Source organism: Pelecanus crispus, chromosome 2 (genome assembly GCF_030463565.1).
Source record: "Pelecanus crispus isolate bPelCri1 chromosome 2, bPelCri1.pri, whole genome shotgun sequence".
NCBI lineage: Eukaryota > Metazoa > Chordata > Aves > Pelecaniformes > Pelecanidae > Pelecanus > Pelecanus crispus.
The window spans coordinates 138,738-154,139 of NC_134644.1; the positions used below are offsets into that span (position 1 = coordinate 138,738).

The 15,402-nt window shown below is 45.8% G+C and overlaps 1 protein-coding gene across 1 annotated transcript in view; it reads right to left on the reverse strand.

Moving 5' to 3' along the window:
- Positions 1 to 12,522, reverse strand: part of SMARCD3 (SWI/SNF related BAF chromatin remodeling complex subunit D3) — a 70,414-nt gene extending 57,892 nt beyond the window's left edge. The window contains exons 1-2 of the mRNA XM_075705315.1: positions 12,445 to 12,522; positions 1,221 to 1,438 (exon numbers count right to left, since the gene is read on the reverse strand). Of these exons, the coding sequence (XP_075561430.1) occupies positions 1,221 to 1,438; positions 12,445 to 12,522 (296 nt within the window). The remainder of the gene's footprint in view (positions 1 to 1,220; positions 1,439 to 12,444) is intronic.
- Positions 12,523 to 15,402: the final 2,880 nt, after the last annotated feature.

Consider the following 15,402-nt stretch of genomic DNA (forward strand, 5'->3'; position numbering starts at 1 on the left):
CTCCTTCTGTGAGTTAGGCCATCAACTTTTAGAAAACATTCTTCTATAAAGATCCCTGGAAACTAGTCAGTGACTAAAGTTTACCTTAGTTATCCAGCAGTGGCAACTTTTCAGGTTATATCTACCCTGTATATTTGAAGGATAGGCGTTATTTTGTGCAGTTTCCTGGCGTACCTCCTGGGAGGTGCTGTGGAATGTTCATTTTGGCTAGTGCTGGGCAAGGCCTTCATGACGCACATGCACCTCTTGTGCTCACGTGCTGCACTCACACACATTCCTTCTGTATTCAATCTTATTCAATCGTAATGTATTAATACTGTCAGGATCGGTGTCCTTTCCAGATGCATCCCAGATATAAGCATTCCCAAGTCTGGCTTGCTGATCCAAGGCATATAACCTGGGCAGAGCAGGGCTCCTGAAGCACTGAGCTTAGAGAGTCATGTTTTACCTACAACTAGGTACAAGGACACCACCAGAACACTGTCTGAATCTATATATACACACCTATAATGATTTTGCAAAAGGCAGACCACCCAGATGACTGCACCCTACGTATTTATCAGAAACTGGCTCACACTTGGAACTCAAGACTGCTGAGGTCTAATAAGTTGCAAAAAGAAATTAGCGAGCTGTTATTTAAAAGAGAATGCATTCAGCACTGTACAAAGTAGGCAGATTTTAAAAGGAAAGTTCCTTTAAAAAAAAAATCCCTCTAATTCTGTGAAATTATTTCCTATGCATATCTCTTTACTTTGTATGTAGGAACGCCTGTGACAATTGCAAGTTTTATGACCACTCTCCTGAGTGACCATAGTGCAAGTATTCACACAAGCAACCAAAAATTCTTTCCACTTGTTTACAAACCATTTTGTTAGCCAGTCAGAAATCAGAGGAAGTATACAGAACAGATAACAAATACTACAGTAATTGTACTATACTAGAAGAGAACTTGAAAGGCTAAATATAATGGCCAGCTTTATAGCCTGATAACCCTGCGAGGTAAAAGCACTATAACTGCAAAACCAGACATTAGTAAAGGTCAGTTTGTTCAAGACCATTCACAAACAAATTCACCAATGTTTTTCCTGCTTTAAGAACCTGACAATATATAAATCTTCTATTCTGTCTCATTCAATCTTAAAGGTCTTACCTATTGCTAAAAAGATATCATTTTTTCTTCCTCAAATTGTCCTCCCCTGTTTTCTTTCCGGAACACTCACCTCCTAGTTCGGTTCTGAGTGGCTTGCTGCTGCTGTTGCACTTGCTGCTGCACCTGCTGTTGCTGGACCTGCTGTGGTGCAGTGCGTTTTCTTGTTGTTTCCATCACGGTCTGGGGCATCCCAGGTCGCACTGAGGGGCTTCCAACGTATGGGGGGCCTGGGGGACCCATAGGAGCCCCCTGATGGGGCATTCGAGCTCCTGATGGCATCCCAGGTCGCTAGAGAAGAAGCAAAAAAGAAAGAAGAGCCAGTTTGGTCCCCGTTTCTTCAGCTGCAAAGACATTTGTACATAATCAGACACCAGCCCCAGCAAGTCCCCCATTTTGATCATCCTGTTAAGCACTAAGCAGCGACACAGAGCACACGAGCTCTGGACTGGTATTTCCTGGACATCGTAAAGAGGAATTCAGTGATGAAGTAGACAGGAAACAGGGATGAAAAATACCAGGCTTGGGAAAACACTCAGTGGTCAGTAACATATCCAGGCCAGCTTACTGCAGAAAGCTCTACCTTCAGACTGAATAAAAAGCTCCATGGCAGCTACACACAGTCCAAATTGGTGCAGTTCATGTGCTAATCAAAGCTACAAGCAAGCTCACATCTACAGTGCTTCAGATTCTGCACTGACTAGCAGGCTGCTTTCATCAGTAGGGAGACTGTAATAAGCAAAGGTGAACCATGAAAACACTATGATAAAACATTTTCCATTAAGAGCCGGCTCCTTCACCTACACCAGAGAGCAGTGTAAGTTCATAAAGTGACAAGAATCCTTTAAGAAAAGGTCATGTCTCTGATCAAGCCTCTAAAAAAAAAAAAAAAAAAAAAAAGTGGTAGTTTGTCAGCAGCCCCTGTAGGCATTCAAAAGTCCTGACATTTATGTTGACTTCAGCGTGCTCTGGAGAGACACTTTGGGTCAAATCACAAGCTTAATGCTGTACAAGACACACAGTAAACTCAATTCTAAATCCTAAAAGTTTACAGTCATCAAGGAAAAACACCAGTAGAATAATTACCACCTATAAAATGCAATTTAAAACAGAGAGAAGAGCTTAGTTTCATTCTAAGAATTATCAAGATGTTTATTATATGTCTACATATATGTGAAAATACAGACAAATACACACACACCCCCTGTAGGCATTTGAACCAGTATGTGAGTAAGAATAATCATACACAAAAGTCTTTTGAAAGTCAAGTCCCTCTACAAAGTCTTTTAAGGAAACCAAGAGGCAATGGCATCCATTATGGATAAATAATTGGTTAAAGGATAGAAATGAGGTAAAAGTAATTGGTAATGCAGAGTTTTGCTGGGGCTCATGCTTTTCAGCATGTTCATAAGCAACCGGGGGGGTGGGGCGGGGGGGAAGGAAAAAAAATCAGAGAGAAAAAGCAAGGAAGCTAAAAAGTTTGTTGGCAACACTAAGTTATTCAAGCTGGCAAGGATGAAGGCCAGCTTCAAAGAACTGCAGAAGGACTTTATGAGACAGAATGAACACTTAAAAAGGAAGATGAAAATGGATTTCAATACATATTGAAGTGAATTACATGGGGAAAAAACAATCCGCCCATCACATACAAAACAATAGGCTCTGAGCTGACTGTTGCCCAACAAAAGCAAGATCTTGGAGTTTAAACAGAGACTTCCAGAAAAAAAAAAAAAAAATCAGTTCACTGCTTACTAGAGGTCAAAAAAGCCATTAAACAAAAGAAATGACAAGGAAGGGAACAGAGAACATCACTGTGCCACTGTCCATGGTTTGCCCACGTGTTGAATGCTGTGTGCAGTTCTGGTTCCTGCAGTTCAGTAACAGTAGAGTAGATCTGAAAAAAGTAGGAAGAATGGCACGGAAATTATTAAGAAATGGAACTGCATCCACATAAGTAAAAGAAAATATACTACGATTTTCCATCTGGAAAGAGGTGATCCAAGGTAATCTAAAGGGGCATTTGCTAGAGCTCTGTAAAATCATGAGTGGCCTCGAGAGGGCAGTTGGGGATCGACTGTTCCCTGCCCCTTCCAGAATAACAAACTACGGCCATCAGAGGAGGCTGGCAGGAGTCAGGCTCACAGACAACCAAAAGGGGGTAGTTTGCCACATAGTGGGTAGTCAGCCTGGGGAACCCCTTTCCAAAGGGGTGCTAATGACATGGAAAACATATTTGGCTCAAACTTCTCCGAGTTATCAACAGTTAAAGACTGAGAAAGTACTTGGGAGAAGTACAGTAGTAGTCTCCAAAGCGAGGTGCGTGGACCCCAGAGGGTATGCAAGACAGTCCTCTAGGAGGGTGGGAAGAAAATGGGTTTTGTACCGTTAATAAACAAAATACAATAAAAATTTTTAAAATCATTATTTCCTCTTTATGTCATCCTTTTATAATTTCTAAATATATAATTAAAATAAAGTAATATATAGTTCTAAATGTAATTTGGACCTGCATCTCCAAATTAACCACCCAAATCTACTGTAGTCCCAAAAGTCCTAGCTCTGCCCTCCCTGATCATCACAAGTCTTAGATATTCCTTGCACTTGTATGCATGAAGGAAACTGGAGAAAGAAAGAAGGGGAACGAATGATCAGCAAAGAACCAATGGCTGTAATCACTACAGAGAGAGGAAGGCTGAGGTAGGAAACAGCCCAGCACAGGAAGCCAAGCAGGTGAATTCAGCAAGTATTCATGTAGGAAACCGATTGTGCGTACGGCCACTGAGCAGAGAAACAGCAGGAGGCAGCAACAGGCAAAACTGAGGCTTTGTGCAGAGTTGGAAACATCTTCTCCATAAACACAGAGCTATGAAAACTGCTGGAACAGAGCAGCTCTCTCCATTCCCACGTACTCACCCCTACCCTCTGACCCAGGCAGAGTCAGCACAAAAAAATGGCCCAGAAAATGCTTCTCACTTGAGCTTGTATTTAAGATCTCTCTGTTGTCTGTCAATCTACACATTGTGGCCTTCTTCCAGCAAAGAGCAGACCATTGGGCCTGCTGTTGCCTGTCAGTCAGCCAGGGACATTTGACAGTCATTCAGAAGAGACAAGATCCTGGGCACAGCCATCTCATGTTCATCCCTCCTGGAGTCTGTCCGGCTACACGGATCAGAGTGCAGGCCCACTTTTCTGCTTCTATAAAAGACACCTTAAGGCCTGGAGAACAAGGTCAGCAAGCCAAATCTGCTCTTAAGCTAGGTCTGACATCTTTGAACTTCCTTCAGTTCCCTTTGTTAAGCATCAAAATAGAGAAATGTAGATAAAGGGCAAAACTGAGAAAAAGGAGACAGTTCTAGCAAAAGCATATTCAATCTCACCCCTTGCCCCACCTCATTCCTTCCCCTCCCTTCTCATATTCCTATCTCCAATATCACCCATAGATAAAATATGACTCACTATGCAACTGCCATATCCCTGCTGCCAGCCCACCAGACTCCCAAGATACAGAAATGCTTTCTCTATCTAAACTCCCCAAGATAGAGAAATGCTTTCTCTATCTAAACTTTTACAAAATAAGAACACACAAGCATACCTTACCTTATTCAGAAGCTTATTTTGCTCTCAAACACATGTGCAAGACAAGACAGTGACAGACAATACATTGAATTTTTCACAATACTGACATAAAGAAAAAAAAAGTCTTGATACTAAGGAGTATTACGATACCATTATGCTTTTTGAAAGAGGTCTTGGAGGTGCACCTGTCTATGGGTTAGGATCTGTCTCTCCCCTCTTCCACAGAGGGATGGAATCTGTCCTGAACAAGTATCATCCATGGTGAAGGCTGCAGTGCAAAACAGCACTGACACATCCTCCATCCCAGGAAATCATCTACCCTAGACCCCCCTACCCAATCCAACTCTGTTCTTACCCACAGACCTGTCCTCTTTTTTCTTCCATTGATTCCATACACATGTATTACTCTGCACTACTTCAAACACTTCACCAGACAGAGGGCAAAACCACTGTGGGCCACAGGAAATGAGGAAGACCACGGTTTGTCCCCAGCTGAAGGGAGCACTCTCAGAGCTCTGAGAAGATGAAGCAAAGAGTAGAGCTGCTGGCAGAGCAGCTAGGCAAGGCCCAACAGTACAGCACACAGAGAAAGGCACACAACCAAGATTTCATGCATGCATACTGGTCCGTAAGAATTCTGCCGATTGCCTGCATTCCAGTACACGGTCCGTCGCTGCCCTGGCTACACCCTTCCAAAGCTGAGCACACGGTCAGTGCAGCAAGCGTACCACCTCCCCAACAACTGCTGCCAAGTCCCTACCACTACCTTCCACTGCCCAGTTTCCCAAGCCACACATCTGGCTTTTCCACTTTCTTCCCTGCCAGAACCTCCTGTCACATCAGAGGACTGCCTCTTTCCTCTTCCTCTTTGTCATTCTTCAGGTGAACTTCTCCTGTCTGATGGCAGAAATGAAACAACACTGGAGTGGTGCTTTCCTGTGTATTTCTACTGCAGAGTCTTTTCTCCAGGGACATCAACATCATAGTAGCCAAAATGCTGAAGCAGAAAAAAGGAGGGTTCCTGTCTGGACATACCAGATAGAGGAAAATAACCTGGAGAACTGACAGCTAAAAGGAAAAGAAAGTGTCAAGAAAAGAAAAGCAAAACCACCTACAAGAGCCTTAGAAAGGGACTGAAGAGAGAGCGGGGAGTCACTGCAATGCAATATAACATCGAGCTGCACTACAGCAATTTCCTGTTGTGAAAGACACAGACTCTACCCATCTCGGCACCATGCAGGAGGACTGATGGCATGCAGCGAACAGCCCTGGCTTCTTGTTAACAGAGAAACTGACAGGTTTTGAGAACAACAACAATTACCAAGTATAGGAACTGCATATTTTTTTAACTAAAAATAGGAGCTACCTTGGCTAGACAACATAGCATGTCAAGGCATTACAGTAGCTACTGATTTCTATAAGGCACAAACATAAGCAAGAGGAGATGCCAGATGCTGTCTGGAGATAAGAACGGGTCACTAGAAGTATCTGGAACAGTTAAGAAATTTAGACTAGACTGTTACTGCCTGATGGCAACAGGTTTCTGACTGCACAAATGGTTTCCCAACCGAATGTGCTGTTTCAAAATGGACTCTTAGAAGTACAAGAAAAAAGGTTGTAGACGGCTTCTCTCCTCTCCTATAACTACAGATGTTACCTCATACGAGTTTGGTTGGTTTTTTTTTTGGTAATGTCTATGAATCTTTCAGAGATTTAGTAAGCAGAAACATCAGTATTCCAATTCCTCTTGCTTGTCTGCCATATTCACCTTCCTCCATTTCCCAAAAGCTCTCACATCCTACAATCAGGGTCCAAGTGTTCCAGGTTCCACCCATTTTTAAATAATGTTCATGACAATCCAAAAATCTTTAACTAAGAAAACATCGCATTTACAGAACTGTCAGACAAAGTTCAGTGACCGCCTTTCTATTTCATGCATGTCCATTCACAGCTCAGAATAATCAGAGACCAAACCTCAAACAAAGCACTTGGATGCAACCGAAGGGAAAAAAAAGTCTTTGGAATTGAAACTAACAAACCCTATATACCATCTTTGAGTTCCATCAGCTTGCTTGTTTTAATAGATCTGATCACATCCACTACTGTGATATAATGTATGGAGTGGATTTGGTGGTTAGAACTACCAGAATGTGCCTCTTGACTCTGTAAAAAGGATGGCTTTGGGAAAGGAGAGGTAACAACAGAGCTCTGCAACATCATGACTAGCATGGAAAGAGAGGAGGCTGATCAAGAGCTCGCCACCTCTTCCCAGAATTAGACAACAGCTAGCAGTTGGCAGGATCAGGTACTTCTTTATGTAAAATAAGCTGCAAAAATTCCTGACACAAAACACCGTGAATGCTAAAAGTTTATATGGGTTCAGGAAGACATCAGCAGACTAACCTACATAAATAAAATCCATATAAAGGTTCTACACACAGAGGGCAGCTTTGGGTCAGAAAGCTCCAGAGCTACAAAGCACAGAGTATTTGGGTGAAGCATCACTAGGTTTTTGCCTTGTTCCTATACTTCCATGCAGTCTTCTGCTGTTCCCTGCAACTGGGGACACTGGGCTAAATGATCCAGTGTCACTGTTTCATATTCCTACAGTATGTCGTCTTTAAAAAACCAGAAGAGCAATTCAAACATCTCACAGATCAATTACATCTATGCACCTATATTCAGCAGCAAATCCAGGTTTTCTCAACGAGCAACTCAGACTTGTTCAACAAGTCCATATTGCATAAAATTCACATTGATCTCTATTAAAGCCCTAGCTAGAATGAATACGATTTTTTTAAGTATGTGTGAACTTTCTGTACTTGTTAAGCCTGCAATTAGTCCAGGGCTAGGAAAGGAGAAACCTTCAGTTTCTACTGGCAGCTCACTTACATGGTTGAACGCTGTACAATGTTTTCACTCTACCAGTCTTCTGCAAGTACCTTCCCAATCAAATTTCTTCACTCCAGTAAGGTCCCTTTGATTTCTCCAGGTTGCCCTGCACTCACCCCAAACAGCTCCTTGTTTAACAAAACAGGGAATACATATGCAGCAAACCAGTGACTCCATTCCAGGACCTGTTCCCTGACAATGTTGTAGCAGAGAGAACTGCGCAGACAGCCCTGTGTTAGGGAAGTGAAACAAACTGTCCAAAAACGACAGTTCACAAGGCTCTTTTCTAGCCTTCCTAGTGTTAGCTGATTTATGCTCTGACAAGATATATTTATATCCATGATAATATAAAAATTAGTGGGATGCTTTTCATTAGCAAAGTTCTGTGTTTTCCAAACCTAATATTCTTCTCACCTCGCTACTTCTAGTAGTGATCTCTACAAACTGATGACCGGCTGGAAGAAACAATAGCTTTTATCCACTTAAAACAGATCACCATTCAATTTGGGGAGAATATCTTTAGCTCTTCCCATTCTAATAAAACAAATATAATTTTTATAATATACTGAAATAGGAGTCCTTGAAGTCATCCAGTCCTTCCTTGTCTCAAAGTATCACCACTATCTCCATCATCTTTGATAGATGTAAAACTTCTTTAACCAGTGCCTAACAGCCTCCAGTGACAGAGATTCTACAACTTTCCTGATCAGTCTCCATCCTTAGATTTTATAAATAAATAAAAAATATATTATAAATATATATTATAAACAAATATTATAAATAATTTAAAAAATCCCATTCTCTTACTGATGAAGTCTTCACAGGCTTCCCACTACTACTGCCCTCTGAGTTACCTCTCTTTTTGCTTGTTAGTCATGCAGATGACCAAAATCAGAAATATATTCTTCTAAGTATACGCCACGGATTTACAATTGCTTCTGTATAATTCTCTGCCCCATTTCTTAATCAGGCTAATGGTTTACTTGCATTCTCAGTAGCAGTGGCTGCTGCTACACGCCATGCAGCTCACAGTGACATGCAAGCCTTCCTCCTGAATGGTTACAGTTCATTTAAAACCCAGCAATGCATGAGGAGATGCAAAATTTGTTTATGAAATTCATTGCTCATCCCCTTTGCCAGATCACTGATAAATCTATTAGACACTCCATACACATCTTTAGGGCACCAGACCTGTCTTTTTGTCTGTTTTAACATTGGCAATGAGTTATTTATCACTATATTAAATATTTGTTTACATGACGGCATGCTTTGAGACCCTTCTTTCACTGTACTAAATGCCGTTTCATATAACACGGTTTCTGTACTTACCATAAAATTCTCTGACTGGATTTAAGAGGCAGATAACCAGACAAAAAGAAGACTGAGGATAAGTCACATAAGTGATACATAGGTTTGTAAAAATTAGCAGTCTTGATGTCTAACTAGTATTAAACTGTACAGGTTATCAGGAACTACGAAAAAACATATATTAGCAGAAAATAAATATGGATAAGGACTTATATTAACAGAAGAGCTTCCTAAGCACAGCACAGAGGACAAAGAACAAGATCACTATGGGAAAAAGAAGGTGATTTGAACTGACAGCCAAGTATATTGTAAATACAGATATGACTTGATAGTTAAGAAAAGGACATAGATCTTTATAGGTGTATCTTGTGTATAAAAGGCAAGAAGATTGGTTTTGGAAGATAAAGTGGGAACAGAAAAAGGACACAGAAGCATATTAAAAAGGTCAGAACAACAGGACAAGAAAACGAACCTCTCAGCAGCTTCTTGTGTGAAGATGACACAGGCAAGGTCGACAGTACAAGGCACCACAGAGGAGAAGATTGCTGCAATTGAGTCACAAAAGGACAGATGTCTGGACAAGAGCTTTGACAAGATCTGCACCATGGACCTTCTCAAGGCTATATGGGAAGATACCTGTTTGAGTAAGAAAAAAAAAAAAAAGAAAAAGAAAGAAAAAAAAAAAGCAGGGGGGAGACAAAGGTAACATCCATTGAAGGGATCCAGCCAGCAGGGAGGCCTATGATAGGGTCTAGAGGACAGAAGAAACTGAGAAAAGGAATAGCCTGCAGGAAGATTAATAACTTGGTTTGGGTCAACAAAATTTAGGGCAACAGCTGGACACCCAGAGGGAGATGTCATAAAGACAGCCTGAAAAGTACTACTGGACAGTAGAAAATGCATCAATAAAGAGATAAATCAACATAAATGTGGTGATTAAAGCCATATTTATCCATAAAAGTGCTAGAAATAGAGCAGAGAGGAACAAAAAAAAAAAGGACAAAGTAAAGGATGAGCCTTTGGGGGAAAAAATATTCCCTCTTCCCACAAAAACAACGTGCAAGACCCCGATGAAACAGAACAGGAGTAAAGAATTGTAAAAATAAATAACCGAAGAAATCTAACCTTTTTAAAAGAAGAACTGCTAACCAGAGATGTAACAAACTATCAAGAACTCAAGCAGGACAAGAATGAAGTATCGCACTTGGTATTTTTAACTGTTAAGAGATTCCACCTTTCAGAGGTATCCTATTTGACTGGGACAAACAAGGAAGAAGACATCTTCTAAGCTGGCAATATGGAAAAGAACAAATGCAAGATCAAGTGCACAAGAGCAAAGGGCGAAGTGACCTTAGCAAAGGAACATATGTTTCCAGAAAGATCAAGTGAATCCAAAAGCTAACTGCCCTTAGGAAATACTGCAGAATAATCCTGTTCATTTAAGTGTTCACATAGCAAAAAATTTTCTCGCAACATTCTACCTCTATTTACCTCTCCCCATTTTTGGGGGGGGGGGGGGGGGGGAGGAAAGCCTGCGATAACCAATTCAAATAATGTTATCGCAGATAAAATGAAAAATAAGTAATTTGAAGAGGAGATTTTGCCCTGAAATTAGAGCAGAATCTGACTCCAAGGAATTCCAGTAGTTTGCTATGTAACTTGATTTTTCAGAGAATTAATTCAGATGCTGACACACTGTTGGTCGTAATAAAACTCAATAGCCAGCAATATGTAAACTCAAAGTAATGGCTGTGATGGCACATGCTCTTATTGAGCAGGATACAGGACCCGAAGAGATAAAATTAAGTTATAACTTCTTTTATCTTTTTTAAGGAATGAAAGACTGACTACCCCAACCTGAGATGAGGAAGAAACTAAAGGAAAGAACAAACAAGGAAGCAAAAGCAGAACTAAGGAAGATCATCATGGAGGAGAGGAGAGGGTCATACATTAGGTGTTCAGGCAACAGAATAACAGACGAGTCCCAGCCTCACCAACAAGTAGCAGTAAGATGACAAACAAATGCAGATATTCCAGGCAAATGCAGATAATCAAGTAAGATGCCACTAGTGGCAAACCTCCCAGGGCAGAAAAGGCAGGCTTTTCTAGCATCCAAATAAGTAATGGAAATGAGTTCTGCTATATTCATTCTGGTATAAATTAAAAATTCCTATGCTTAAGAGGCTAGCATGCTGCCTTCGCATGAAGTCCATCTAGATGGGGAAGAAGCAAATTCACATAACTATTTTTGCCACTCTTCTTGATACTAAAGAAAGACCATTGGTGTGGAAATGCCAACAGAAACCTTGGAAAAGACAAAAGCATCCCATATGCCCACCCGTCCCAACTTGCCTATGGTTCTGCCCAGCTATAGCCATCCTGAGCCAGGCTACCTTCATGAACCCACATGTCCACAACAAAACCACCGCTCTTCAGTCACCCCTCTACACCCACCAACCTCGCAACAGACTGCGCCTGTACGCTGGCACCACATCACCTGTTCACTCTTTTCACAGACACAGAATGCCACCAGAAGTCCTTAGCCTTTCGAGTCCCACCGTGTCTGCAGGAGACATGCTAGATCCTACACATCTGGAGTAAGCCTGGATTATGGAGACAACACAGGAGCCTGCCACAAGCTCCACAGTTTTCTGTGGTCTTTGCACAAGAACCCCCACCTGATGTCTTCAAAAAGGTGTCACAGGAGGTGCCAGAATCTTCAAGAGAGAAAACACTCGGGACTGTCAGTACCCAAACAATAACTGCATTCCTTGGGGCTCTTTAACAGTCTTATTTTTGTTAAATGTGTATCAAACAAGAAACCCAAATGGTACAAATGGTGACTGCTCCCAATCACTAGAGAGTCATTTAAAGAACATCATTCCAAATGGCAGCAAAACAGGGTTAGCATTTCCCCTAAATGGAGATTGAAGACCTGATTCTTAAACAAAAGCTGGAAAATTTTTAAAGACCTGAAGGATTGCTTTAATTAAGCATGGCATCCTGAAATTCTCTCATGGGTGAGTTCCCATAGACTCTTACAGATCTGCAGAGCTAATCTCTTCAAGCCCCTGAAAGTCACCTGTTAAGTAGCCAGAGGATACATAAGAGCCAAGACTGGAGACAAGAACCAGAGGCAGCACCACAAGGCTTCATCAGGCTTTCATCAGAATTGTTTTTCAAAACACAAGTTTGATTACAGAACAAAGTGTCCTACAAGCCCATTTGGGTCAGATCCAGTGCAGTTTCTGCACCGTGATCAGGCTCAAAAGCACGCTATTCACCATTCATGGAGAATCAAAGCAAAAATCACAGCACACATCCCCCCAGACACAAGCCTATATTATCAATGAATCAGTGCATATTCTGGGGGCTTTACAGACCCCAGTGCTCTCCTGGCAAGGCAGTTGCCAGCGCCCCAGGAGCACACTGCAGGAGCCGATCCAGCCCAGCACAGAGCCTCCAGTTTCCACTCATCCCTCTATTTAGAGCCAGCCAGCTCACTAACTTTCCCGACTCACCACCCCATGGACCAGAAACTCAAAAAGTTTGCTTTTCGTAGCTTTGCGAGCCCCTCCTGTAACTTCGTCTGTAGCCATCAGGGTCTGCTCAGCCTCTCTCACTCTCTCTCTTCCTCTTTCTTTCCCTTTTCTGCCTTTTTCTCCAACTCTCCCCTCTGAGTCCTGCTGGGCTCTCACACTTCTAATAGCGCGGAGTGGGGAGGGGGCCCCTTCAGGGCCTTCCTGACGGCCCACTCGCGCTAAGCCTCAGCTGCTGCATTCCTCCACTGATAAGCCAGAAATAGTTTGTGCTGCCGGGTTCTGTGTGTTTACTCTGCAGGGACAGAAAATCCAGCTTTTTAAACCCCTCTGTCCAAACAGCAGAGATAAGCGGGAGGCAAATTGAAAACACATCTCAGCTTTTTCAGAGCAGTGCTGCAACCTCTCCTCCTCTGCACCAGGGGATGGTAAATTCTGGGGCAAGGGGGAAGGGGGAGGGGGCAACTTCAGCAGTGACATAAAACTCAATACCTCACAGAGAGCGTTTTCCCATTAGAAAATGCAGCAGGCAAGCAGTGAGAAACAATGGTTTTCCCTTGCTCCCACTGCTCCTCCTGCACTCCATTTCCAGGCCTTTTCCCCAGGGACCTGGCAGGCAGCACACAGAAACATTCACTGGCAGCATTTCCAGCTTGTGAGACTGAGAACTAACCCCTTTGGACGAGAGAGAGAAGCAGCAGGAGGCAGAAAGCTGGGAACAGGGAGGGACAGTGTGTGAGAGCGAGGGGAAAGAAAGAGTGTGAGAACAGCGGGAGGAAAGGGGGCGGGGGGCAGCATGGCGACAGCACAACGCCTGACTTGCTTCCACGCTCCCAGCCGCCCACAGCCTCTCTCGCGGGGTGACCGCCCTCGGGATGCTTTGGTACCACTGTGACGGATCCATTAGAGACCCCAGGTGATTGACAGACGCAGACAAATTATTAACACCACAGCTGCCATGAGACATCAGCAACTCGCTGCTTATCACACAAAGCCCTGTGCGACAACGCGTGTTATCCCAGGACACTGCTGGGAACGTGGAGCCCACCTGCCACCCCGGGGAAGGGGGCAGAGAGCGGCAGACCACCCTCTCCATCACCGCTTGCTGCTGCAGCAGCCCTGGTCGGCCATCGGCGAGCGCAGCGCCAGACGCTGGCAGCACGGCAGCCATTCTGCGAGGAGCAGCGCTGGCTCCTCCGTAATGGCAGAGCAGGCAGCGGTGGCCTGGGGCACCGATCCGCTTCCTGACAGCGCCTTGTGCGTCTGTGGCTTGCAAGGGGCTGATGTTTCCCAGCCTGCCTAACAGAGCAATAGACAAGATGTTGCCAGGTTACGAGAGAGGTTTATTCTATTCCTCTGCTTGAAATTCTTGTCTAGGGGCTGTGAATTTTCTGGCAAGGCTGCAAACAGAGGAGAATCAGACCTGAAACAAATAAATAAATGTCTGCCTTCAACCAGTAATAAAAACAAGCACAGAAGAGATACTGCATTAGCCAGCAGTAAAGAGCAAGCCACGAAGATCATACAGCCTTTTGCACATGGGAATGAAGGCAACAACCTCCACTGATTTTTAGGGTGACCCCAATCCGAGTGCTACTGTGTGGCAATAGCCGTAGGAATCACAGAAATTTCAGGAGGGTGGGCACTGTTATCAGCTCCCCCTCCCCCTCTCAGTCCCTCAGAAGGAATATGCCAAGCAACGTGGTGTGGCCTCACTCAGTGCCTGAACTACTGCTGAGGTTCTAGCTGACTTCAACTAAAGGCACATGTAATCTGGAACCAAACTGTTAGTGTCCGATGGACTCAAGTAGCATTAGGTTAACGGCTGGACTCGATCTTAAGGGTCTTTTCCAACCTAAATGATTCCATGACTGTGTATCAGCACGCTGGGCAAGGTGGCATTGGGCCTGCATCTGCAGGTTTTTTTTTAGATGGCAGGACACAGAAACATTTGCTCCCATCTTGCGAGCCCCTTCCCCCGCTCCCGGCAAGACAACACGCGTTTTCTGTGGAGGCTCCTGCGCTCGCCAGAGCAGCACGGCCCGTCCCTGCAGCGCGGTTACCGCCACAGGCCCGCGCAGGTGCTCCCACTCCCGCTCCTTACGGGAGCCACGCAGCCGCCCTCGGCTCGGCTCGGCACGGCACGGCACGGCACACACGCGAGGCTGGCGGCACGCTCGGGCCCAGGGCGGCTCGCTGGAGGAGGCTCCCGGCAAAGAGCCGCCAGCAGCCGCCCGGCCTCCGACCGCCGGCACCGCCCGGCCCGCGAACACCCCGCGGCTCGGGCCCGCCCTGCCTGCGCACACGGCGCCGCGGAGCGGGAAGGGGCCGGCGGCGGCGGGGCGCGGCTGCAGGCGGCGGCGGGGCGCGCAGTCCCCCCTCGCGTCCCCCCGCGCTCCTCCGCCAGCACCAGCGGCACCGAATGGCAACGGCGCGCCCGGCACGGGCAGGGCGTGCGCCAGCCGCGGTCCCGGCGCGCCGCTGGCGGGCGGAACGAGGGCCGGGCCGCGCCGCTCGCCCCGGGCCGGGCCGGGCCGGGCCGCGCCGAGGCGAGGCGAGGCGAAGGGAAGGGAAGCGAAGCGGGCCGGGCCGGGCCGCCCGCAGGTCCCCACGGGCCCCGGGCGCGGCGGCGCGCATGCCCGGCGCGGCTCCCGTGAAGGTCAGCCCTGGCCTAGCGGGGGACGCGCGGGCGGGAGCGGCCTTAACCCCTTCCGCGCTGCCGCCGCCGAGCCCGCCCGCGCCGGGGCCGAGCTGGCGCCCCGGGGGCTGGGACGGACCCCGCCCGGGGGGCTGCGGGGGCCGAGCCGGTGCGGCGGCGGGGGCGGGCGGCGGCGCTGCGGGGCCCGGGGGGCGGCTCCGCCTCTCCGCGCCCCGGCCCGGACGGAGCTTGGTGCCGCGGGACCGGGAGCCGCTCCCGGCGAGGCGCCGCTGCCGCTGGGC